This window comes from Zootermopsis nevadensis, unplaced genomic scaffold (genome assembly GCF_977971745.1).
Source record: "Zootermopsis nevadensis isolate Lab colony 2312 unplaced genomic scaffold, Znev_1.0 Znev_ptg000002l, whole genome shotgun sequence".
Lineage (NCBI taxonomy): Eukaryota > Metazoa > Arthropoda > Insecta > Blattodea > Termopsidae > Zootermopsis > Zootermopsis nevadensis.
In genome coordinates this window covers 16,584,617-16,607,746 of record NW_028259134.1, presented here as the reverse complement: position 1 = coordinate 16,607,746, position 23,130 = coordinate 16,584,617, and the positions used below count along the sequence as shown (strand labels likewise).

Genomic DNA, 23,130 nt, shown 5'->3' with positions numbered 1-23,130 from the left:
CATAGATAACGTATCTATTTGTTGCTAAATGTATCGATAGTCTTCAAGAGCAAATTTCTTTCATATTAAACTTTTACTTAGTTGTCTTACTTGTGAGACGTGCACCACAACGCGCCAACGAAAACAGTGTGCAGGACGGAAATCTGTATTTTTGTTTAATCTAACCTTACCTGTTTGGTTTGTTTATTTCGTATAGTATAAAATTGTGCAAAAATTTTAGAAGTAGTTTTGCGTCTTTCTTGCATTTTATTTGTGTGTACTGTGACACAAATAGAACTCTTAATGTCTAGTAGTGAAGAGGAGGAATTCTTGGTCCATGTGGAATTTAATGGCATGTTGGAGAAGGACGTTCTTGATAGGTCTCCAATGTTCAAGATGATTGGTGTTGAAGGAAAAAGACCGGTAATGCAGATTGGAAACCAGGTATGTGTAAGACAAAGACAAATATACATATAGATTTATGAAAGTTAAATTTCTTACATAGTTATAGTAGGCAAGATTTTGATAATTATATAAACATGAGACTGTCAAATTGCCAAGATGAGTTCTGGTAATGGGTAAAGTGTACAATAGTCTTTAATTTCCCACGTTGCCATGTTCCAGGGCCCCTCAGTGTTGTTTCCTGGTTTGGGTTTATTGGGTCAATTAATTATTTAACAATGTGACTTTTGTTACTATAGACTTAAGAGAACATGTTCTATTGCAATTACTACTCCATTTTGTATTATATATTAAATAACTTGTGTAACTTATTTAGTATTATATATGTCTGAGTTGAATACTTTTTCTTCTTCTACACCTTTGTCAAATTAATCCTTTCTAGTATTGCCAGGTTAATGAATTCAAGAGATTACAAAGTGTTAGATACATAGTTTGGAAGAGGAAACAAGAAATTATATAGAATTTTGCGAGAAGAGGATGTTATTACATTTTTATAGAGAAGAGAGTTTAATTATTCTGTTACAAAATTGATTCCAAGTTTGTTATTAATAGTGTATGTATGAACCTTCAGGCTCTGTCCATGTGTACTGATAAACAGTATGAAGAAAATGGTCAAATATGGAAGATTTCTTGATATTGGTCATGACACTGCCCATATATGTTACAAAATAATTAAAGAAAATATCCAACATAAATGCAACATCAGCAGCATCAAGGAGCACAGAATGATGCCTCACTCTTGGATGTAGCATTTCCACTTATTTGTTGTGTTTAGGAGGCATCTTGTTTTAGTCTGGATTTGATCCAACTATGGGGACTGAGGCTGAGCAAAGCAGAATTAAGATATAGATGGAAATGATATTTTAAAGATACCAAATATTATTAATTTTAATATTGTTACATTCTGAGGACTTTATGGTGGACAGCAAATTAAATGTTAGCAGTAGTATAGTGTGCATCAATATTCAGTCCCTGTACATCTTTTTCAGACATTTGCAGGGGAATATCGTGACACTGTGGGGACAGCTCTTTTCTTTGAAGAGGATCCAGTACCCCCTGGAGGTGATCCTGTTTTTACAAGCATTCCAGAACATAACCTTCATTATGTTTATAAGACTCGTAAAGCACTACACATGTCAAGAGTATTTTTAAGGAGAAGAGATTTAGGTGAGAATATTAATGCAAAATGTAATGCTGAAGATGATTCTGGCTTGGATCCAGAGGATATTGGTGGGAATTCTAAAAATAAAAGTCAGGAAAATGGATCCAAACATGTTCATGACAACTCTTCAATCAACCTTATGTTTGAGGTAGAAGAATTTCCTCCATTGCATAGTACTGAGAAGAAACAGGCGACCACAAGGCCTGAGCCTGAACCAATAGCAGGCCCTTCATGGATGTCTGATCTACCTGATGGTGATGCTAGAATTTTGGGAACATTGATGGAAGCAACTGCATCAAGGAGTGTGACACATGAGATGTCAAGACTTGTAGAAAAACAAATAAAGGTTACTAATGATAGCATTAGAAATATTGAGACAGATTCTGACAGTGTCTCCGACAGTTAAAGATTTCCCTGAGAAACATGTGGAGTAACTTGTAGAAGTGATAACTGCTACATGCACTGATATTGTGTTATTCATTGTACTTTCCATGCAGTGCATTAGCTGCATTCAGTTTGGTTCCATCATGCCTTATTCAGTAATGCCAATATTGAAGTTGCTAGTTACAACATTTAGGAGTATCTGGAATTAGTTTGAACTGACATCAGCTAGTTGTATTCTGTATGATTCAACTCAAGAACCACTGGACAGATTTCAATGAAATTTGGTATGGATGTTATGCCATTCAAGAGTAGCCTAAAATTGTGCTTTTCAGCGTTTTACAATTGGTAATACCAACATGGTGGATGTACAAACTTTTGAGGTGGGATAACCACTAGTGCCACTTGCAGTAGGACCTCGCAATGATGTATGGTTATATATTTTTAGAAAATACAACATAGAAAATAATTCTTTGTATAATAATAACATGGATTCGAACCTATGATTATGTTCTTTCGCTTTTGTACTATCTGGAAGTAATGTACATGCTACAACCAAATACCAAATGAACATGTTCATTTATACAGACATGTTTCGGATCATTTTATCAGCCACCTTGAGAGAGATGAAGTTGTTGAGCTGCTTCACCCGAAGTTTAGCCCAAATGATGTGATCATGAAGGGCGTGGATCTGAGCTGCTGCAAGTGCTGCTGATTCTGGGTACACAACAGTTGTACACCCCAACCCTGTGTACAGAGAAGACATGAGGCCACTACCAAGAAACTGCAGTCTTCATTAAGGTAGGGAAATAATATAAATTCTTTAAACACAAGATAATATTCTTGATGAAAGTAGTATTACAGAGGTGGAAAATATTGGTCGGGTGCTTTCACCAATTGTAAATGTGTAGTATGAGTATAAACCATAAGACCAACACCTACAGTACTCATGACAGTTGATATCTTCACAGACTCAAACTGAGTATCTCCCAAATGCACATCTGATGTGAAGGTACTGAGATAAATCTCTCATTAAAACTGTGGCAGAATAATATCTCACCTGATGGTATATTTAGAGAGGACCATATGTCTTGAGCCACATTATCTGGCTTGACTGGGGGACAATTGATAACTGGAAAGCAGGCATTTCCAGACAGAACAGGTCCAAGTCCATTGCTTCTTCCAGCAACTGCTATCAGTACTACTTTCTCAATAGAACCTGGAAGCAAAAATAAAAGTAGCATTTACCATGATCAGTTTCAGAATCTCTTCTTTCTTGTTCTTCGACGTAAGGTGTTTCCATTTTATGGGGGGGGGGGGGGGGGGGCTTCACCGTAAATTCAAATTCTTGCTGCTTCATCCCCTAACCTTCCATCCTTAAGGTGACTTCTGAACATTAAAGCAAACCTAGAACTTTTCATTTTCTTTCACCACAAATCACTAGTCAAATGTTTTTCATATTATTGCCATCAAAGGAATGCGTAAAATTTTGCAACTGTTCTCTGATGATTGGGGTCCCTTGTGTATAAAACAAATGCCAAAATATTAGAGTTGTGATTTGGTTTGTGCAAATAAACAGCTATTTCTTTTAATATTTTGTCTATGGACTCAATGACGTAACAGTTGATGCTTGGGATCCCCACCATCAGCCTGCTGTAGCTAATGGGTACCTGGGGCTCTTTCCTGAGGATGAATTCTGCCAAGGCATGAAACTGTTTAGATGTCTCCATCTTGTACATTGTATCATAAAGTATTACATAAACACCTTCATATTCTGCCAATATTTGGAGAGTCTCCTCTGTTCCCTTATGAGCAGATGTCACCCGTAATTGGCAAATCAAACCAAGTTCTTTGCAGTGTTTGGCAATTTTTTTACAGTAGTCTTCATCTGATGGTGAGCCCATCAGCACTACAACCTGGAAAATATTAGCATAAAATCAGGGATATTTAACTGAATTAAATATTCATTGAACATTAACTGTAACATATATTCCATTCATGACTACTTTCTGTGGAATAATTATGAATGTTAATTTATTTGTTAAGTGAATCGTGATCATAATTACAAGACAGCTTGTATCCAGAGTTAGGTGACCAAGTTGGTCAGCGACCCATTTAAAGTTACACTTCACAGTGTCCAAATCTTCCTTGGTGACAGTGCTGAGATTACGGTACACCTGTTTATCTTTCATAAGCCTCTTGTCTCCTGAAGGCCAAAGGCGCCATGAATCACTGTCAATAACATCAGCCACCAAGATCTCGCCTGAATATAAAAGATGCATCATTAAATTTTATTCTTACAAAATATATTCTATTTGAAACATTTAACTCTCTAGCTGATAATTGTAGGACAGTGCCTGTACAATAACTGTCAGGCTTGTTCTTATAAGTCTCAGTGTACAGACATTACTGAAAAGTTTTAAGTCACGCTTAAGAAAGTTTTTGAACATTCCTACTCTGGAGCATATCATATGATATATGTGTTGAGCTCAATAACACTTTCAAAACAACAAACAGTGGCTTTGGAAAATGTGTGTATTTCATTGGAGTGGACCTTTTCACCTTGTTGAGAAACTCTAGAACTTGATTACCATAACACATCTGATTCATAGTGTACAGGCAGCAGGTTCTTCATAATTTTTTCAGTTGTGTATTGGGAGTGATTGTCATATGGAAGGTTATTTATGTTGACCACTTCTTGACATGATAAGATCTAGAATTTTGAAATTTGACATACTTAAGGATGCAATAATTTCCACATTCTGGCACAATTACAAGAATTATTCTGGATGTTTAATTTACAGATAATTGTTGTTTGCCATTCTGTGTCCATAGGGATTCCTCTTTGACCTTTTAGCATGTATGTCTGATCTGGGCAAAGGTTAAGGGAATATATCTCCTGATAACACACAGCGTGACAGTTTTGTTGTTATGCGTGTGTGATATCTTGTCACCACGTCAATCCAACTTCACTGTTACGATTATACTAGCTGCTTTAATCATTGTACAGTTAACTATTCCATGAGGCATAGTCCTCCTTCAGAACCTTATATTAGTTGTAGTCAGCTGGTCAAGAAATTCCGTCTTTTATGGAAGTTTTTATCAAGTATCCAACCTGGGAGACCTAGACAAAGATGGGAGGATAATATTAAAATTAATCTTAAAGGTACAGGATATGAGGGTGAGGACTGGATTCATGTGGCCCAGGATAAAGACTTGTTAACACACTATGTACCTTCATAAATTATAAACAGTATAAAGTTTCTTGATCAGTTAAGTTACCATTAGTTTCTCAAGAAGGACAGTTTTCAGTATAATTAGTTATAGTAAAATGGAACATGAGTGAAATTCACTTCGTATTTAAATGGGTCCTAGAGAAAGTATTGTTTTGGGATATAATTAATTTGATCAAGTTTTTGTTAGTTCTTTCACTACATTATATTTTATGAAACAATAATTGTCTCTGTATATGCCCCATCAGCATCATAATAATGTAACTATACTCTTGTTACATAACACATTTTGTCAAGGATGGTAAACACACAAAATAAATGAGAATAATGTACAAAAGCATTCAGAAGTGACAGTACACATTAACACTTTTCTTTGTACACTGGGTATTTTTAACTTTAATAAGTTTGCTTGTCAGAATGGTTGATTGGTCAGTTACCTAGCCTGTCTCGTATTACAGTATCAAAATAACAACCCCCCTCCCATTAATCCCAGCATGAATGCATATATATTAAAAACAAAGAACCACAGAATTTGTTTCTAACACAAGCAAAAGTAAAGTAAATTTTTGTGTACCTTTTGAGTCTACTCCAAACTCAATTTTCATGTCAATAAGGGCACAATTCCTTGTTGCCCATGCTTTCTCTAGCACTTCAAACACGACCACAGTGGTCCGTCGCATGATGTCCACCTCATCCTGCCCAATTGTAAGCCCATTCACCTTGAACTGCGCTGACACAATCTGCTCCTCTGACCACTGTGGGTCATGGTTTGCATCATCCTACCAAAGGTCACATAATGAAATCAGAAACATCATGAAGAATAATACACTGTTCATATTTAATACAAGAGTAGTAAGGAGTAGACAATTTTCAAAATGCCTTTTCCACAGTTTCTCTTACACCATTGGCCTTCATTTGCAATTACTGAGATGCAAACCTATTGTTGCAAAGTAAATCATGCTAAAGATATCACACTGCAGTCAGTAATTACTTTGCCATGTATTTTGTTAAAGATTCAAAATATTAAAGGAACATTTAAAATAAAAGTTATATATTTTAATGAGACCTTATTTTATATCATGTGTCAGAATTTTTGTGCAATATGTCTGTTTGATCTGAGCTTCATTTAAAGTAGGGGGTTATATTGGACCAGTAGGAACCAAAATTAAGCTTGCCTAAGAAGTTTTAGTCTCTGTTCCACCAACCCCCAGTAAAATTTTTACAAAAGTTAATTTAGCAGTTTCTGGGAAGTAATACCTGTAATTCCTGTAATATGTTCTGTTCCATGTATGTCATGTGAAGAATGGATTAAAAGGCACTGAATATAACATAAGTAACAATAATTACTTTGTAAAATGTTTCCTGTAGAGGAGGACTGAAGCGAAAACCTTCAGGCACTCCTGGGTGCCTCTTCAGGAAGGACCCTGTTGCTAAGCGGCGTGTCACCCACTCAATAGGAACCATCTCACATTTTCTTGCTATAAAGGATTTCTCTCCAGCAGATTTCACATATGCAGTTTTGAGCCCTATATAATGCAGCAAAGGTATTAAGAATATAGCTCAGTACCTGACTCATTTTCTGTTGGCACTAAAATGAGTCATTACTTTATAATGACAAATTTAAACATAATTAACATGTAAAATAACTTGCATTCTTAGACCATAGCTATCAGTGGGCTGAATATCATGGTTCAATATACCACTGCCAAATTTACACAATTAATGACATCATGATCCAGCACTGAACTCTAAAAAGGCAGAATCATAGATGGGTAAAAATCACAGTCACACATTTAGACTCTTTGTCCATCAACTCATGAAATGAAAACAGTGCTACAAGTAGAATAAGAAATAACACTACTTGTTAGGTCTGTAGTCCAGATTTCTAAAGGAGTTTTAATAACCAACTTCTTATCCCAATCCTGGTCAGCCTTTGCTTTCACACCAGTTGCCCCCTTTTGCTGTTCAGAATCATCTCACTTTAAACAAAAATTCTCCATCTTTCTCAAAGTGGCATTTCTTGACATACTAGTTGACAAATAAGTAACACCACAAATTAAAATTTAAAAAAAAGTTAAAAACATCAGGTCCACAATGATTATACAAATGTTACAAAACAATAAAAAAATCAATATAATTTTTGATTAGGTCAAATATACCATCAGTCCCTGTACTAACCAACAGAACTGAGAATTTCAAACACCCTTCCATTAGTTTGATTAGAGATAGCAGCCTTGCCCTCCAGATCATGTGCTTTGATGCCATCTCCTGCAGTAATACGGTCTTTGCTCAACACCAGAACATGGCCTGGCATTGCTGGTAGGTCCCATACCTGCTTTGTTTTGCCCTCTATGATCAGGTGCTCAAACTTGTAATTATCCACTGCAAAGTACACACAAACACTGTCACATTCTAATTAGTAGCATGGAACAGGCATCCCCTTCTTAGTGCATATTTTTGTTTCACAAAAAAAAATCCTAAAAAGAATAATAACAGAGAAACCATTTGGAAAGTAGAATAATGTTTGTGGAACAGGTTGCTGTTTTGTTACAAAACAGTCTGTATAAAATGCATCACTCATGAGGAAACAAGAAATGCATACAAAATGTTTGAACATGAGCATCATGAAAAGAATCCACTTTATAGACAGTAGAGATGATAAGATTACTTTAAAATGAATCATATGTAATTACATGAACTTCACCGACAGGTTCCATAATACCAATGAATTGGAGACAATAGATTGAAGTCACTCCAGCAAAAGCATGTTTAGAAGAGCTGTCTTTTCAGTTTGTTTCAGAGTATGATAGGTCATAATGAATTCTTCAAAGGCTAGCAGCTGTGTCTAGTGGTTTAATGGAGAAAACACCAACGTTTAGAGAACCGTCCTCATCCTCAGGGTACTAAGTTCATGATAGGTCAACCACCAACTCAGCTGATCTCTGTTTATTACATATCACTTTGTAATTTATGGATAACAGAGGTATTACGTATAAATACCGTAAAACTGTGTCTGCATTTCAGAGGTATGCAAGTATTCCAGGCACAAAAACATCATTGTGCGTTTGAAAATTACTCACCAATACCAGTCATATCTGGAGTGTAACGGTACAAGCGTCCGGCGTCAGTTCGGCCTTCTAGACTACTAAATTTTCCTGTTCAGTCACTCCTACCACGATTGGTAGCGGATGTTTGTATTAATCTAGTATTGGTAGCGTGCTTATACTCGCCCCTACATTTAGCGTCAATCCATGGCAGCAAATAAATCACCTTTCTGTTTGTTGTGTATAGTCTTCGCAGATTTATCGGTCACGTGGGACGGAGTTCCAGCAAATCGCTAAGCTAAGAAATGAAAGGCAAGAAACAGTGGATCAGGGCACATGGGTAGTTAGTAAGTAGCATAGAGCGTGGTAACCAGTTTGTTAGTGACTGCGAAGTTAGGTGGAGTGTATACAACGTAAGTACAAGTGCCTTGTGAAAAGTATGTCATAAACTTAATTCTTATGCATTTTAAGGTGGTTCTGTGCAGTTTATCATGTTCTGTACGATTTAATTACTTAGAAGCCAACTTTTGGTTCATTGCCAGGCATATGCAGTGGCCATGAACATGCATACAAGTGGTTTAAAACACTTTTTGGCTGGAGGCTACAGTTTCTTGTGACTTTGTTATTCCGTCTTTTTTGACATTAATAGGCATATTCACTGAGCACATTTTTCGAAGTGATTTGCATGTTTTGTTAGTTCTCGGTTGTGGCAGCGAGTAAAGTGAGTAGTCACTCCTGTATGTTTTGTTTACAATCAGTGGCGGTCTTACGAAACGTTGCCATTAACAATTATCTATTAAAATGTAATATTGCTACTGTACTAATAAATGTAGCATTTAAGTAAATTCTTATAATAGGCAAAGTTTTATTGAGAGATTATTATTGACTTCTTTTGCGATGTACAACCTTTATCTGTTTTCAAATGAATGCCATTCATACTGTGTTTAAGACATACACTTTCGCATACTATCAACCACGTTTGGTGAGGTCAAATTCACACACGCTTATCGAGCTTGCAAGGAAAGGGTGTTGAAAATTACACGGAGTCGTGGGTTCGAATGACTCTATGGCCATGCGTGTTTCTGTGTTGTCCACTTAGGTAGTAGCTCTGTGATAATTTGATCCCCCATTCAGAGTCATGTTTAATGTCTAATAAATTCAATTAAATAGAAATTATATCACAACGGCAGAAGGGCACAGTTGTGTGGGTGTGAAACATGGTCTCTCGCTCTGAGGAAGGAACATAGATTGCAAGTGTTGAGAATATTTTGTAACCGGCTGGACCTTGTTTTGACGTCCGTATGCTTACACTGCTTTCATTATTCTTGTTATCAATCTGTTTATGATTGTGTATTGGAGTTATGAGAAAAAATGCTGCGGTGAAGTCCCTTTGAACAAAGAAGTGATTATAATATTAACGCGTAAGCTCTTTAGGGGAGGAGACCAGGTGGGAGACTCTCTGAGTGCGTCTCTTTGAAGGAATGAGACCAGTGAAGTATTATAAGAAAGTCGAAGGAGAGAGACCAAATTTATATTATAAGCGCGTTTCTATGTAAAAGCAACTATTAAGTAAATGTACTGAATTTTAAGTGTAGTTGTAACTTTATTCTACATTCGATCCCCGTGAGTGACCCTGAGTTAGCTGGAGCAAATCGAGAAGAGTGGACGGTTATAATTTGGGCCCAGGAGAGAAGAGGATGGAGTATGGAGAAAATTGCATAATGATGACTCATTTCTGAAAGTTTGTGACGATGGTGCGTAGTTGAAGCAAACTGCATAATGATGAGCTTCAATTTTATACTCCTACCCCAATATTGTCAGGGTGAGTAAGTCGAGAAGAATGAGATGGGCGGGGCATGTGGCACTCATGGATGGGGCAAGAGGTGTGCTCCGGGTATTGGTCGGGAAGCCTGAAGGCAGCAGACCGCTGGTGAGACCTAGATGTAGGTGGGAGCATAATATCAGGTGGGATCTATGCGAGATAGGAGTTGAAGGCAGTTGGATTTTGCTGGCCCAGGACAGGAACCGGTGGAGGTCTTTGGTTCGTTCGGTGATGAATCTTTGGGTTCCTTAAGCCATCTAGTTCGTTAGAAAGGGACAGTCTTTGAATCTGGACTTTTCAGTCCAGTGGACAACAAAGATGGCTTGTCTTCTGGGTTGTAGCGCCGTGTAATTTGGTAGATGAGTACTTATCGCCCTGATGATGGAGGCAGCAACGACATCTGAAACTTTTGTAAACTTATACCAGATTACTCGGCGCTACAACACAAAAGACTCGTACTCACATCGATGTGAACTTCAAATCCGACCTACTGCATAACACTAATGCGTCGTGTTTAGAGAGTTGCGGGTTCGATTTTCTCTCTCTGACCCTCTGAGCAAATTCTGGTATAGTACCTTGTGTATACACCACCACTTCCTTACACGTCATTTATTATTCGTTCATCACCCTGTTCGTTGGTACTGTACTGACGTATGCAGGTGTAAAAGGGTAGCTCAAGAAACGATACGCCAAGTAGGAAATAATACTGTTTTATCTTCTTCTAGTCACTGGAACTCTTATGTGGGGGGGGGGGGGGGTCCCCCTTATAGATTTTGTAATGCGGTTAGTGAACACTCAAAATGTGAATGGCCATGTAGACAATTGGGGGTTGAAAAAGTATGATGAAATGGGACTTTTCGCCGTTTTGTTAGCAGTGAATTACTTCATACCGACACTATGACCGAGGTTTTTAGTCTCTTGAACCGGAAGCTGCAGACTACCACTCTTGTTCATGATGGATGAAATCTTTCATCAGCATTATCCTCATGTTTACACATAATCATGATACCACTGGACGTCAGTACTGGGATCATATGTCGTGACCTGTCTGTTGAGTAATATTCAGCGTGATAATTGTTTTCGTAGAGATGACGTTAACTGTCTGTTAGAGATCCATTTTGCGAAGACTAAAGATCTCATATTGCATGCAGATATACGAGTATAAGCATTGGATTTCATATTCTCAGCGCTGCGCTTCTTTTGCGTTGATTGTTTTTGAAAGTTCAAGACCAAGATCAACACCTGGAAAGTGAAACAGAACGCAAGTGTAAACGATGAAGTCACTGCACATAAAGAATGCTTGATAAGAAGATGAAAGAATATGCACATGTCAGTGGTAGACTACTCTATGCGCCATAAATAATTAAAAAATAGAATTTCTTATTAGGAAGATGGGATATTTGTTTCTAACTTTATCAGATATAAAAGACTTTTCTTCTAAGTAAATATGACAACTGCACACCCGATGGTATTCCTTTAATATATGATGTATGGCAAAACACTTGGTGTGGAATCCTGGCTTCCTTCGACATGTGTCAGAATAAAACGACTTTACTCTCCTGCCTCCTATCACTATTATAAGGTACACAAAGTCTTACTAGGAAAACTTGGATAGAACTATTACAAAGCAGAAGGCTTGAATGATATGCTGACACTGTTTGCCAACCTCAGTTTGACTCCAGATCACGTGAAAAATGCGTAAAATACGTGGCGGACTCAGTCCGACATCGGACTGGAACTCGGATATTTAAATGTCGGGCTCAGATGGATGTTAGAATGACTTTCAGGCAAATGTTCGACAGAGAGGGTAAAAAATTACCGCTGTTTATAAGGTTCATTTATAGATATAATTTTACACAATATGAATATTTCAGAAATACCCTCCAACATTTCATGCAAAACAATAGTCTAGTATTTGGTGAGTGATGAAAATTGGAAATGCACTGAAACTGTGGCTGCTTTAACAAGATGGATATAAGAGTTCCTTTAGGCTTTCAAGGAAAGTTTTAGGTCCAGTTATCATATGACAGTGAAGTAGTATAAGTTTGTAGTAGTCATATTTTTATAATCTGCACAGAAGAATTTTGTATAATTGTATTAAATTGCTAATTCTGTTTTTTCTCTCTCACTCCTTTCCCATTTTTCTGTTTCTGCTGAGCATAATTTTATATTCAGCATTAATGTGTTTGGTTTGAATAGTAGTTTAAACTGGCATTCTAGAGATAGTGTTTGATAAAAGTTTTGTGAGGTCATTTACATGAGAACTTTTGTCATGTTATTATAACTTGCCACTGTTACAAAACTAGTATTCAGAGAATTCTGGATTCAGTCCTGAGTCCTCTGACTAATGTAGATGAGAAAAATTGAAACATTTCAGTAATGGCAACCAATCACCTAGATGGGAGCAGTGCCAAGTCTTTAAAATTGCATCTGCATTAAATTTATTTCAGAAACTGGGTAGTGCATTATAATAAGAAGTACAGTGTCTCACAAAGTACATCTGTTATGGCAGAAATTAACATACGCGTAGAGGCTTTTACTTTCATGCGCTAGAGATCCATTTGCATAGCTGATATGAGAAAGTAATGACCTGATCTTCATAGTTACATGTTCAGGGTCCAAAAGATACAGAGCTGCTAAAGGAAACAGATTAATTATTCCAGGGATATGATTAAGGCCTTATTAGTATCTGACTCATTTCTTTTGGGAGTCTGGTATAAAAATGGTATGATCTCACTGAAATAAAATACTGATTGGAGGTGTGTGCTATGAATTACTTTCAGGATCCAGTTAATTTGGGTTGGAACACCTGTGCGATAGAGTCTGGAAGATGGTTCTTTTAGGACCAGGTAAAAGAAACTGTTATGAAATAACATATAATACATATTGCATTTTATTTTTAGGCAGTAATATTCCAATACTGTTGAAGAAATGGCTTCTTCTGAATCAGTGAAGACGGTAATTAGCAAGGAGGAGACAGGTCTCACACATGAATGTGGTGTGTTTGGTTGCGTTGCTACCGGAGAGTGGCCCACACAGATTGATGTTGCTCAAGTTATCTGCCTCGGACTCGTCGCTTTGCAACACAGGTAATGTCGAGTAGTCTACTCTCCAGTACAAAATATTCTTTATTTTGCAGAGTGTTACTAAAAATGATGCATAATTAGTGCTATGTGGTTATGTAGCAATAAGCTCAGTGAACAAAGTAACTGGGTACGTGATGAATAGCTGTGGTTCATATCCTAAGATACTGCTAGGAAATTCAAATATAATAACACTATAAATATGTGTATAATGTAACACATGTTTTCTTCAGAGGACAAGAAAGTGCTGGGATTGTAACGAGCGAAGGCAACAATGCAAAGGCATTCCGGGTCCACAAGGGAATGGGGATGATTAGTAACGTCTTCAGTGATGACTCAATGAAGAAGTTGAGGGGTAAGCTGAAGTATGAATGATTACGCTTTGTTAAAGTAGTGATATAACAAGTATTCAAGGACCCAGTGACGAAAATTGCATCAGTAATAGTAATTATCAAATCCTTGCTATGCTGAGTTAAATTTAGAAAATGCCTTCGTTTTCTTGAATAGTTCTTTGCTGATTTATAATAAAAGAACATGTATGTGCCAGTTAAAGAGATCCATAATTTAACATATTAACATTTGGGAGCAAGTATTAATTGCCTAAGCATGACAGACAAATAAAATATTGTGATTAAAAATTATATTCTATAAAGGCACAGCATGTAACAAATACAAAGAAACGTGAAAAAATGTCAACAAGGCAAGAGCTTAACAAAGAAATGTCAGTACAGGGTGATGAGGTGGTAAAATTGGGCTTCAAAAAATCTCACTGTTTTTAAGATACTTTATGATTATTAAATGTGTAGAAATTAATTTTAATTTAATGTGTCATAACACACTTGTTCAGAAACACTGGGATTTAATGATCATTGTCGATTGTAATCATGCATTGTTGTTATGTTGTAGGAAATCTGGGAATTGGGCACACACGTTACTCAACAAGTGCAGCGTCAGAAGAAGTTAACTGCCAACCATTTGTTGTTCACACAGCCCATGGGGCACTGGCTGTTGCACACAATGGAGAAATTGTAAACTGTGGATCATTGCGCAAAATGGTGTGTGTTTGGTTCTTATTATTCTCATTTTTCTTGTACTTGTGTGAATGTTAATTATGTCTGTGGAAAACCGCTTGAGTAATATTGTAAAGACTATGTAAGATTTGAGGTTTTCACAGTGGTGAGTATGAAGATTCCTGTCTTCTGGGTTGTTGCGCTGGGTAGTCTGGTTGATGTTAACCAACGTTTCAGAGGTCGTACTGCCTCTGTCATCAGGGCGATGAATGTGAACAATAAACGGCTGCAAAATTATTGTTTTATGGCAAATATACTATTCTGTTTAACTTTTAGAGAAAAAATTATATAAAAATTGTGTAAGAATTAGTCTTTAAAAGAAGATTTCTGTCTTCTGGGTTGTTGCGCTGTGTAGTCTGGTCGATGTTAACCAACGTTTCAGAGGTCATACTGCCTCCGTCATCAGGGCGATGAGTATGAAGATTTCTGTCTTCTGGGTTGTTGCGCTGTGTAGTCTGGTCGATGTTAACCAACGTTTCAGAGGTCATACTGCCTCCGTCATCAGGGCTATGAATATGCCAATAGGGGGTGTGGGGCTAGGTTTATAGGTGCTGGAATGTGAATGGAGTAGCCTGCCCCCAGCCACACCCTATTGGATTATTCATCACCCTGATGATGGAGGCAGTATGATCTCTGAAATGTTGGTTAACATCGACCAGACTACACGGCGCAACAACCCAGAAGACAGAAATCTTCAAGAGTTTGTATATTTTCCATGTAATGCACTTTGAAAAGAAAAACTTAAAATTAACCAGGATATTGTTTATAATATTGTAATGTGTCACCCTTCTTTTTCTTATAGGAGAAAATTGTAAATTGATCTGACACTGTGATGTGTCTACAGGTACTGGGCCGAGGAGTGGGTCTCTCCACTCACTCTGATAGTGAGCTAATCACACAGGCTCTTTGTCTGAACCCCCCAGAAGGTGAGGTTAATGGACCTGACTGGCCGGCAAGAATCAAGCACCTGATGCAACTGGCTCCTCTCTCATACTCGCTTGTTATCATGCAGAAGGATCGTATATATGGTGTGCGTGACCCATATGGCAACAGGCCTCTCTGCATCGGGAAGATAGTCCCCCTCAAACTTACAAATGGTTAGAGACAACTGCTGCTTATATGAAGCATTTTAGTGACATGAAGGACTCTGGTGGTTGTGTGAAGAACTTCGGTTACATGAAAGATTCTTTCAGAGTTAGAGAGAATTTTTTTTATCCTATAAAAAGAAAAAGTTTTGCCTATGATTTTTTGTAGTCAGAAGTTTTGAAAGTTTGTGAAACTGAAAGAACATGGTGTTTTTAACACAATGTGTCCTGCTTTCTAGAACTACGTTTCCTAGGAACCATATATTTAAATGACTGAAATGGTAAAATCAACGAGTTGTGGTGATGGATTAGCTCTCTGACTGTTTACTGTGCCATGAGTCAGGTTCATATTCAGTGCAAAATGTGAAAATTTAATAGAATTTTTGCTGTGCGGAGGTGAATTTATTTTTATTTTGTCATGTCATTTTGAATAGGGTCAAATATAACCTGCCTATGGTTATGAACTGTCATGTGTCCATAACAACATGATTTTTTTTATTGATTATCTGTTAGATACTTTAAAAAGGAGAGCCTATACTGTATAATTGAAACAGCCTTTTGTTTTATTACTGTGCATGAAATGTATAATTTTTGCATATTTTAAAAATTTCTTTCCTTTTACTTTGGTTTGGACATTTGCTCCTGTACCAGGTTTTTACTATTCTCATTCTGTACATGTATTTAATGCTCTCTCTTGTAAGATGTTTTGTATAATCTTTATTTTATTTATATTTTGTCATAAATAACATTGTTTTTCTTGATGTAGGTCTGTGGAATTATGTTGTAAGTTTGAGGGTTGCGTACTTATATTCGAATACCTATGAAATTGTAGTTGTTATAATTTTTGTGATCTATTTTGTATTGCAGGTAACAAAAATGAAGATGAAATGGAAGAAGGTTGGGTTATCTCATCTGAGTCCTGTGGCTTCTTGTCAATTGGGGCACGGTATGAACGGGAGGTGGCTCCTGGAGAAATTGTTGAAATGACTAAAGATGGTATCAAGACTATTGGCATTGTTGAACGACCAAATGCCAAACCACAAGCCTTCTGTATATTTGAATATGTGTACTTTGCTCGTTCTGACAGCATATTTGAGGGTTTGTGTATTTTTTAAAATATTTTTGGCAGATAATTACACTTTCTGATAATGATGTTTATAATTTCCACTTTGAATTATAAAGAATTAATTTCTTACATGTCATTTAATACTTATCAAGAAGAAGGTAATTTCCAGTTGATTCTGGTAAAATAATAATAAATATCCTGAAGACTGGTGTCATGTTGGTATTACAATGTATTACACAAATAATAGTCTACAAATCTAATTCTTTTGAGCATTCCAAAACATTCTTCATGTGATATTAAAATCTGAAAAAATGTTATGCGCATTCTGAGGGGTGCAGTGACCAGCACCAAAACTGTCCTCTTCCTCACGACAGAACTTATTTACACCATTAAATGCAACCCAAGATGGAAAGGAAAATAATAGTTTTGCTCAACACAAATAATTTAATTTCTTAGAACAAATTTTTGTTATAAGATATTAACTTTTTAAGCTCTGGTGAAATATATATACATATATGTCTTACTGACTGTTGTTTGGGATGCACTGAAATAGGACGTTCTGTATTGAAGATAAATTGTGTGTTAGATTTTACAGTTGGCCTGATACCAAGCTTGAAACTTCCTTTGTTTTCTTTGAAGGACAAATGGTGTATTCTGTAAGGATGCAGTGTGGACGAGTATTAGCAAGAGAAGCGCATGTGAATGCTGACATTGTTAGTTCAGTTCCTGAATCAGGAACTGCAGCCGCCCATGGCTTCTCCAGGGAGGTATGTGAGACTTGTTTTTATCAATTAAAGTAGAATTTAATGTGATTATGCGTATTTATTTTTATAGAACTGCGGTTGTACATTATTGCATTCCAGATTCCACTTGTATAGAACCAAATGAAGGAAGTAATTAGAGTCTGACAAAGAGAGAATTTAAATATAAACACTTTCACATTTGAATAAAATATACATGTTACAGTATATTTTTTCATTGCCTCGGTATGTTACTTCTTTTTAATCGTAGTGTTAAAATGCAACATTTTTGGGAGATAAAAATCTTTCAGTAATGTTTATCTTACTGTTAGTGCCGTTTATGTGTATAGCATTTAAAAGTGATAGTGAATTTTCCATCATTTTGTGTTTTCAGTCAAAGATACCCTTCGCCGAGGTGCTTTGTAAAAACCGCTATGTGGGAAGGACATTCATCCAGCCTAGTACACGGCTTAGGCAACTCGGCGTAGCTAAGAAGTTTGGTGCTCTGTCAGAAAATGTGCTTGGCAAAAAACTGGTTCTCGTTGACGACTCTATTGTCAGAGGCAATACTATTGGGCCTATAATCAAGCTGTTGAGAGATGCTGGTGCAAAGGAGGTAACATTATACAGACTTACCAATTGTTGAACATTTCTTTTTCTTTCTTGCCCCCCCCCCCCCAACCTCCATTTTAGGACAGGTATATAATTAATATTGTGGGTACATTTGAAAGAATCTCATACATTTATGGATATGTACTTTTAACAGATCATAATTTGTAATGAGGTTTGCATCACAGTTTAAATCAAAGTGAAATGTATGTTTGAAGCATGTAACATGAGGATGAACACTTTCTTCTTCTTCTATGGCTCTACGGTCTGTATTCGGTCCATGGCCTTCTCAATTCTCCTCTTCCATTTGGTCCTCTTTTAGGTCCGTCTGTCCGAGACTTTGATCGAGGTTTTGAAACATCTTCCTTTTTACGGTGCAAGGTTGTTAGCCTTGCGACCAACCCCCAACCTGGAGGACCAGGATACCTGTCTTAGACTGACCTCTCCCCCTCGACCAATCTGGCTAAGGAGGCCCTACCAGTAGCTATGCTACTGCCAGCATAGCTCTTGGGATCACTGAGGTACTCAAGCCCCACGACCACGACAAGGATGAACACTTTAGAAACTATTATTGACGTTTGTCAGAAGTTTGTCTGTATTTCAGTCTCTGCTATTCCCTAATTTGTTGTAACACAATTTTACTTTTGTTATTTTCGTTTTTCATAAATAGTTCTCGGTAAAATACAACGTTGTTATTCCCGGAAAGAACCCTTGAGTGTACTAACATGACAAAAGTATTTTGTATTTCGTAAGGAATTGCTTTATATGATTTAAGTCAAGTGGGCCATCTTCATACTTGTCATCATTCGAACTTCACGTCACCCAGACTTGACCAAATGTTTTTCTTTCAGGTTCATGTAAGAGTAGCCTCACCACCTCTTCTGTATCCATGCTACATGGGTATTAACATTCCAACAAGAGAAGAACTCATTGCAAACAAGTTAGATCCTTTGAAACTGGCGAAACATGTGGGTAAGTTTTTTAAAATAAAAAAACAGCATTAATTGTTAATAACCCTCTCTTGGTCTGAAAATGAGTTGTTTCTGAGATACCTGTTCTTTGCTTGTGGTAGTTGTGGTTTATTTAACATTGCTATCATTAGCTCAGACTGTGTAGTGGATGATAATATGATTAATGAATTGGAAGGGATATGGAAGGAAGCAGTATGTGTTTGTCTTCAGTGTTAGAAATGCGGTCTCATAACTGCAGAGATTATTTAAACATATGAGGTACCGTATACCTATGTGACAGCTCTGCTTTTCAGGTGCTGACAGTCTAGCATACCTGTCCGTAGAAGGTCTGGTTCAGGCTGTGAGGTACCGAATCGCAGAGAAGAACGCGAGTAAAGTTGGTCACTGCACAGCCTGCCTTACAGGGAACTATCCAGAAAAACTTGAATGGTAGCAGACTGTAGCAGCCAGGCTGAATCCTTACCTCAACCAGTCCTCCAGTCACGTAAGGCAGCAGTGGTCATCTATGAAGCACGATATCCAATTCTTGCCTAAAATCTTCATACTGTAGCTAACTGAAGAGAGGATGCTAAAGTGTATGGTACAGACATAATGTGCTGTAAAACACATTTGCAAGGTTTCTAACTGTAGAGTATAAATTAACCCTTCAGCTGTTTTCGATGAAGTGTCTTGTGCACCGTCTCCATCTTACGTGGTTTGGATGAGATGCCTCATAACATGAATGCATTGTGTTCCTGCTGTAGGATTTCTTTTTAATCATGTGGTCAGCCTCAAGAGTGGTGCATCTTCATATAATAAAAGGTAAATATATGTTCCTTCTGTAGCTTGCATTAGTTCTGAAAAATTGGAAAACCGTATGCTAAATATATAAAACGCTAACATCCTCACTTCATGGAACAGAGTCCTTGAGAATTTAATAGTTGCTCATTTTATCAGTAAATTCCTTATCTTTTATGGAATCAGTCGGTTCATTATTGTGTTCACAAGAACTTACAATTGGCCACTGTCCTGAACCACATGAATCCAGCCCATACTCTTTTTCTTTTTAAGATTCATTTTATTATCTTCCTATTTATGCTACATCTCCCAATTGGTCTCTTCCCCTCAAGTTTTCCTGTGTGTATTTCTCATCTCTCCTGTAGTTCATTTTATTATGATGGCATGTGATTTTATGCTTGGAGAATTTTTACGGAGTATCATCTAAGGCATGACGTGATGATGTATACTGGTGAATGTTACTGTACATGTTCTGCGTCCATTTTATACATGTTGATTCATCTCCTAGACAGCTTTAGATGTGTACATTATGATCATTAAGGAAACACCATATTTTTTATCCTTCCCATCCCCAACAGGCAGAGGATTAAAATGTGTTTTATTTCAAGATCCCATCAAAGTTATTATTTTCTCTGCCTGTGTTAATCTTACAAGTTAAAGATGTGGACTAGTTAGTTAGGTGTCTACTTAGCAGCCATATAGCCGTAGTCATACCATAACTTGTCAGAACTGCCATAGAAGGCATATATATTACTCTTCTTGTATACACATAATCCATAATTTCTTTGCACAGTAACAATCACCAATAGAAGATTATATATCTTTACTGTATTGTTAATCTATAAAATTTCACTAACCATATATCTGACCACAGTCATAATGTAATTAATTGTAATTTTACTTTTTTTTAGCCACACAGAGACTGGGATTGTGGGTTCAAAATGCCATTTGAGGAATTTTATCTGTCTTGTTGGCCTTTATAGGTAGAGACCTTGCAGTGGGGTGGGCTCCTGAGCCAAGCCAAATATCTAACATTCGTTATTTAAGAATTCTGAATTGAAAGAAATTGGAGGGTTTAATATCTGTTAACTAAAGAAATAAAATGTTATACAATAATATATGTGAGAGTGATCTTTAGTTACAACCTGGAAAAATTTAATCGAACATCAAAAGTTTTAATCTTTATTTATAACAGAAAAAAAAGATACAATAATTGTGAAGACTTTTGTATTATGGCTTAGTTTCCTGATGTGGGTATTAGTATGAAACAAAAATCTCATCTTATATTTGGATGATTAAAATATTTTCAAATAAATATGATCATTGCTAATTTATTTTGATTCACAAATTTGATGACTACAGCTAATTTGGATTTAATGCTAGATATGCTTTATATAGCTTTCTTCTTGTATGCAGAATATTTAGATTGTTCATGGATCTGACATTGCAGCTTGAGTGATTACACAACTGAGAAGTCTGGTCTGAAATGTCAAGACTACCTTTTGTGAAAGTATTATATGTTATACATATTTATAATTTTATTAACAGCACTTCCAGGAAGCCTATTTTTATGTTCTCTTCACCATGTTGGCTATTATACTAGAGTAAAACTAAACCTCATAAGTAATATGTATTAATCACGTATGCTAATTGTGCCTGTCAACATAGCACAAGTATAGTGCTGTTATTTGAAGGAATAACTCGGCATTTGATTATTAAGGATTTAAGCATTCATAATATCTGATTCTCTATGGCAAATGATGTAGTAGTATAGGCCATATAATACTCTTGAATGCAAAAGTTATGTTAGTGCCCCCCCCCCCCCAAGTACTGAAATGCAGGACAGTTATTAAAGGAAGCATTTTTGTTTTTCTCTTGTTCTCTGATACTATGGTTGTGAACAATCCAGAAGAAAGTAAGTACCACTAATACGAAAGCTGGCCATTTGGCTTTTCTTCATCTTCTGTTCTCACAGTCTTTTTCCCTAAGATTCATCTTAATGCTGTCCTGCAGTCTGTTATGGACAGATACTTTACTCTTGTTGAACTTTTTGTTGCTCAAAAACTATTGCACATAGCGGTTTAATTTCTCTCTGTCATTCCACTGAAACGATACAAGTAACAAGAATACAAGAATAAACTGGGAGAAAAAAGGAAGTAAACATAGAACATAGAAAATTTCCTTAGTAATAAACAGAAGCTAAGTTATATTTATTTCTAGTAAAACTATTTGAAGTCCTTCATGATATTTCTTAGAAGATAGACATTTCAGTCTAGAATAGTTCAAGAAGACTGCACATTAAGGCAATTTTCTTATGTAGTTGGTAATTTATCTCTCTTGGTGGTAGAAACTGTTTCTGTGTGGACTTAACACACACAAAAACACCTGGATTTTTTTAGAGTAACTTTTGGTGTGGAAACAAATGTCAGTCCTCTCTCTATATATATATTTATATATATATATATACACACATATTTAAAAATATGGTAGTATGTAAGTTTATACCCATGTGACCAATAGGTTGTCCTCTCCAAGCAACATTTTACCATGTAACTTTAATAGTTTTTGAAATATTATTTTACATGTAAATACTTATCTAGCCCTAATTGTGTTGTGCTTATTTTTATTTTATTTTGTTATTTTACTATGTATTTTAAACTGACTGTGTTCTGTTAAAGAGGAAAGAACTGTAGAAGGTACAAAACATTTTTCTGTGATGCCTAATTACAGACAAGATTTGATAGAGGTAACAGTTAGGTATTGCACAACTGTCTGTCCCTACATAAAATTTTGCTCTTCATTTGTGACAGAATGTACAAAGTTTTCTGAATATTTCTAAAATTAATATTATTATTTCAGGTTAGTGCAAAAACTTGTTAACTTGTCTGAGAACGTAACATTTGTCTCTCATTCTCTACAACTGCCAAATCAGTGAGACTACTGAGGTCTCTGTTAATATAACAGTATTTTTACTCTATACTGTAGCTGCATATGTGCAATCATTGAATTACCAATGTCAATTATCTGTACTTATTATAAACATACTGTGTTATGGTGAACACAAAATAAATATACTGTACTTATTGAAATGAATATGCTGAGTCACAGTAACTCATGCAAAGTCATGGTTCTTGATAGTTGAGGGTTGAAGAATGGTCATTGATTACTGACCAACACATTTGGAATGGCTTGAGGTCTGCATACAATCTGTCCCTGATGGTATTGGGATTGTCTCCCCTGGTGTTACAAGATTTGAGTTAGAAGTTTAAGATGAACATTCATCTCCTCTTAGTGCAAAGGTTGAATATTGAATGTCTGGAGCCATTCCTGTGCCCCCAATGTACAATGGCACATGTAGCTCAGTCCTTTCATTTACTTATACATTCCCATTAGAGATTCATAGTAAAATGTTATACATGTTTACTAAGCCTAATTCATCATTATTTGTATTACATGTAGGAAAATATCTACCATTTTTGTACATTGCTCAACTATATATAATAAATATATATTTTTTTCCTACTTTACATTTACTTTCCAGTCTCTCCATTCCTTGTTCCATAGAAACTTGGTAATATGTATTTAGTCTTTAACATGGAGGAAAAGAAGCCAGCCACATACTATATAGGTTATGTGAACCCAGTTT

The 23,130-nt window shown here is 36.3% G+C and overlaps 3 protein-coding genes across 5 annotated transcripts; 2 read left to right on the top strand and 1 right to left on the bottom strand.

The window, feature by feature from the left end:
* The first annotated feature begins 18 nt into the window (after nucleotides 1–18).
* LOC110838442 (uncharacterized) lies at nucleotides 19–2,453 on the top strand. Of its 2 annotated transcripts, XM_087351436.1 has the most exons (3): nucleotides 28–177; nucleotides 291–423; nucleotides 1,431–2,453. In XM_087351436.1, the coding sequence occupies exons 2-3, from the start codon at nucleotides 334–336 to the stop codon at nucleotides 2,007–2,009; spliced, it is 669 nt and encodes a 222-aa protein (XP_087207562.1). In that variant the 5' UTR covers nucleotides 28–177; nucleotides 291–333; the 3' UTR covers nucleotides 2,010–2,453. The 2 variants fall into 2 exon arrangements, with proteins under 2 accessions (XP_021937331.1, XP_087207562.1); XM_022081639.2 differs by having other exon boundaries at nucleotides 19–423.
* Nucleotides 446–8,439, bottom strand: Paics (PAICS bifunctional enzyme). Its single transcript, XM_022081633.2, has 8 exons — nucleotides 8,298–8,439; nucleotides 7,396–7,599; nucleotides 6,565–6,743; nucleotides 5,792–5,996; nucleotides 4,051–4,247; nucleotides 3,750–3,900; nucleotides 3,045–3,203; nucleotides 446–2,731 (listed from the first exon to the last, which is right to left on the bottom strand). The coding sequence occupies exons 1-8, from the start codon at nucleotides 8,308–8,310 to the stop codon at nucleotides 2,565–2,567; spliced, it is 1,275 nt and encodes a 424-aa protein (XP_021937325.1). The 5' UTR covers nucleotides 8,311–8,439; the 3' UTR covers nucleotides 446–2,564.
* LOC110838437 (amidophosphoribosyltransferase) lies at nucleotides 2,656–23,006 on the top strand. Of its 2 annotated transcripts, none has more exons than XM_022081621.2 (10): nucleotides 2,656–2,785; nucleotides 12,987–13,172; nucleotides 13,400–13,521; nucleotides 14,073–14,221; nucleotides 15,081–15,333; nucleotides 16,189–16,419; nucleotides 17,027–17,154; nucleotides 17,522–17,743; nucleotides 18,588–18,708; nucleotides 19,001–23,006. In XM_022081621.2, the coding sequence occupies exons 2-10, from the start codon at nucleotides 13,015–13,017 to the stop codon at nucleotides 19,138–19,140; spliced, it is 1,524 nt and encodes a 507-aa protein (XP_021937313.1). In that variant the 5' UTR covers nucleotides 2,656–2,785; nucleotides 12,987–13,014; the 3' UTR covers nucleotides 19,141–23,006. The 2 variants fall into 2 exon arrangements, with proteins under 2 accessions (XP_021937313.1, XP_021937312.1); XM_022081620.2 differs by lacking the exon at nucleotides 2,656–2,785 and adding an exon at nucleotides 8,537–8,674.
* The last annotated feature ends 124 nt before the right edge of the window (nucleotides 23,007–23,130 follow it).

Coding starts and splice junctions, on each gene's coding strand:
- LOC110838442 (XM_022081639.2), top strand. CDS start 283: ATGTCTAGTAGTGAAGAGGAGGAATTCTTGGTCCATGTGGAATTTAAT. Junction 424..1,430: donor TAATGCAGATTGGAAACCAG/GTATGTGTAAGA, acceptor CATCTTTTTCAG/ACATTTGCAGGGGAATATCG.
- Paics (XM_022081633.2), bottom strand. Junction 3,901..4,050: donor CTCTGGATACAAGCTGTCTT/GTAATTATGATC, acceptor AATATTTTCCAG/GTTGTAGTGCTGATGGGCTC. Junction 2,732..3,044: donor CTCTCTAAATATACCATCAG/GTGAGATATTAT, acceptor CTCTGTACACAG/GGTTGGGGTGTACAACTGTT.
- LOC110838437 (XM_022081621.2), top strand. CDS start 13,015: ATGGCTTCTTCTGAATCAGTGAAGACGGTAATTAGCAAGGAGGAGACA. Junction 14,222..15,080: donor GTGGATCATTGCGCAAAATG/GTGTGTGTTTGG, acceptor ATGTGTCTACAG/GTACTGGGCCGAGGAGTGGG. Junction 17,155..17,521: donor CCCATGGCTTCTCCAGGGAG/GTATGTGAGACT, acceptor TTGTGTTTTCAG/TCAAAGATACCCTTCGCCGA.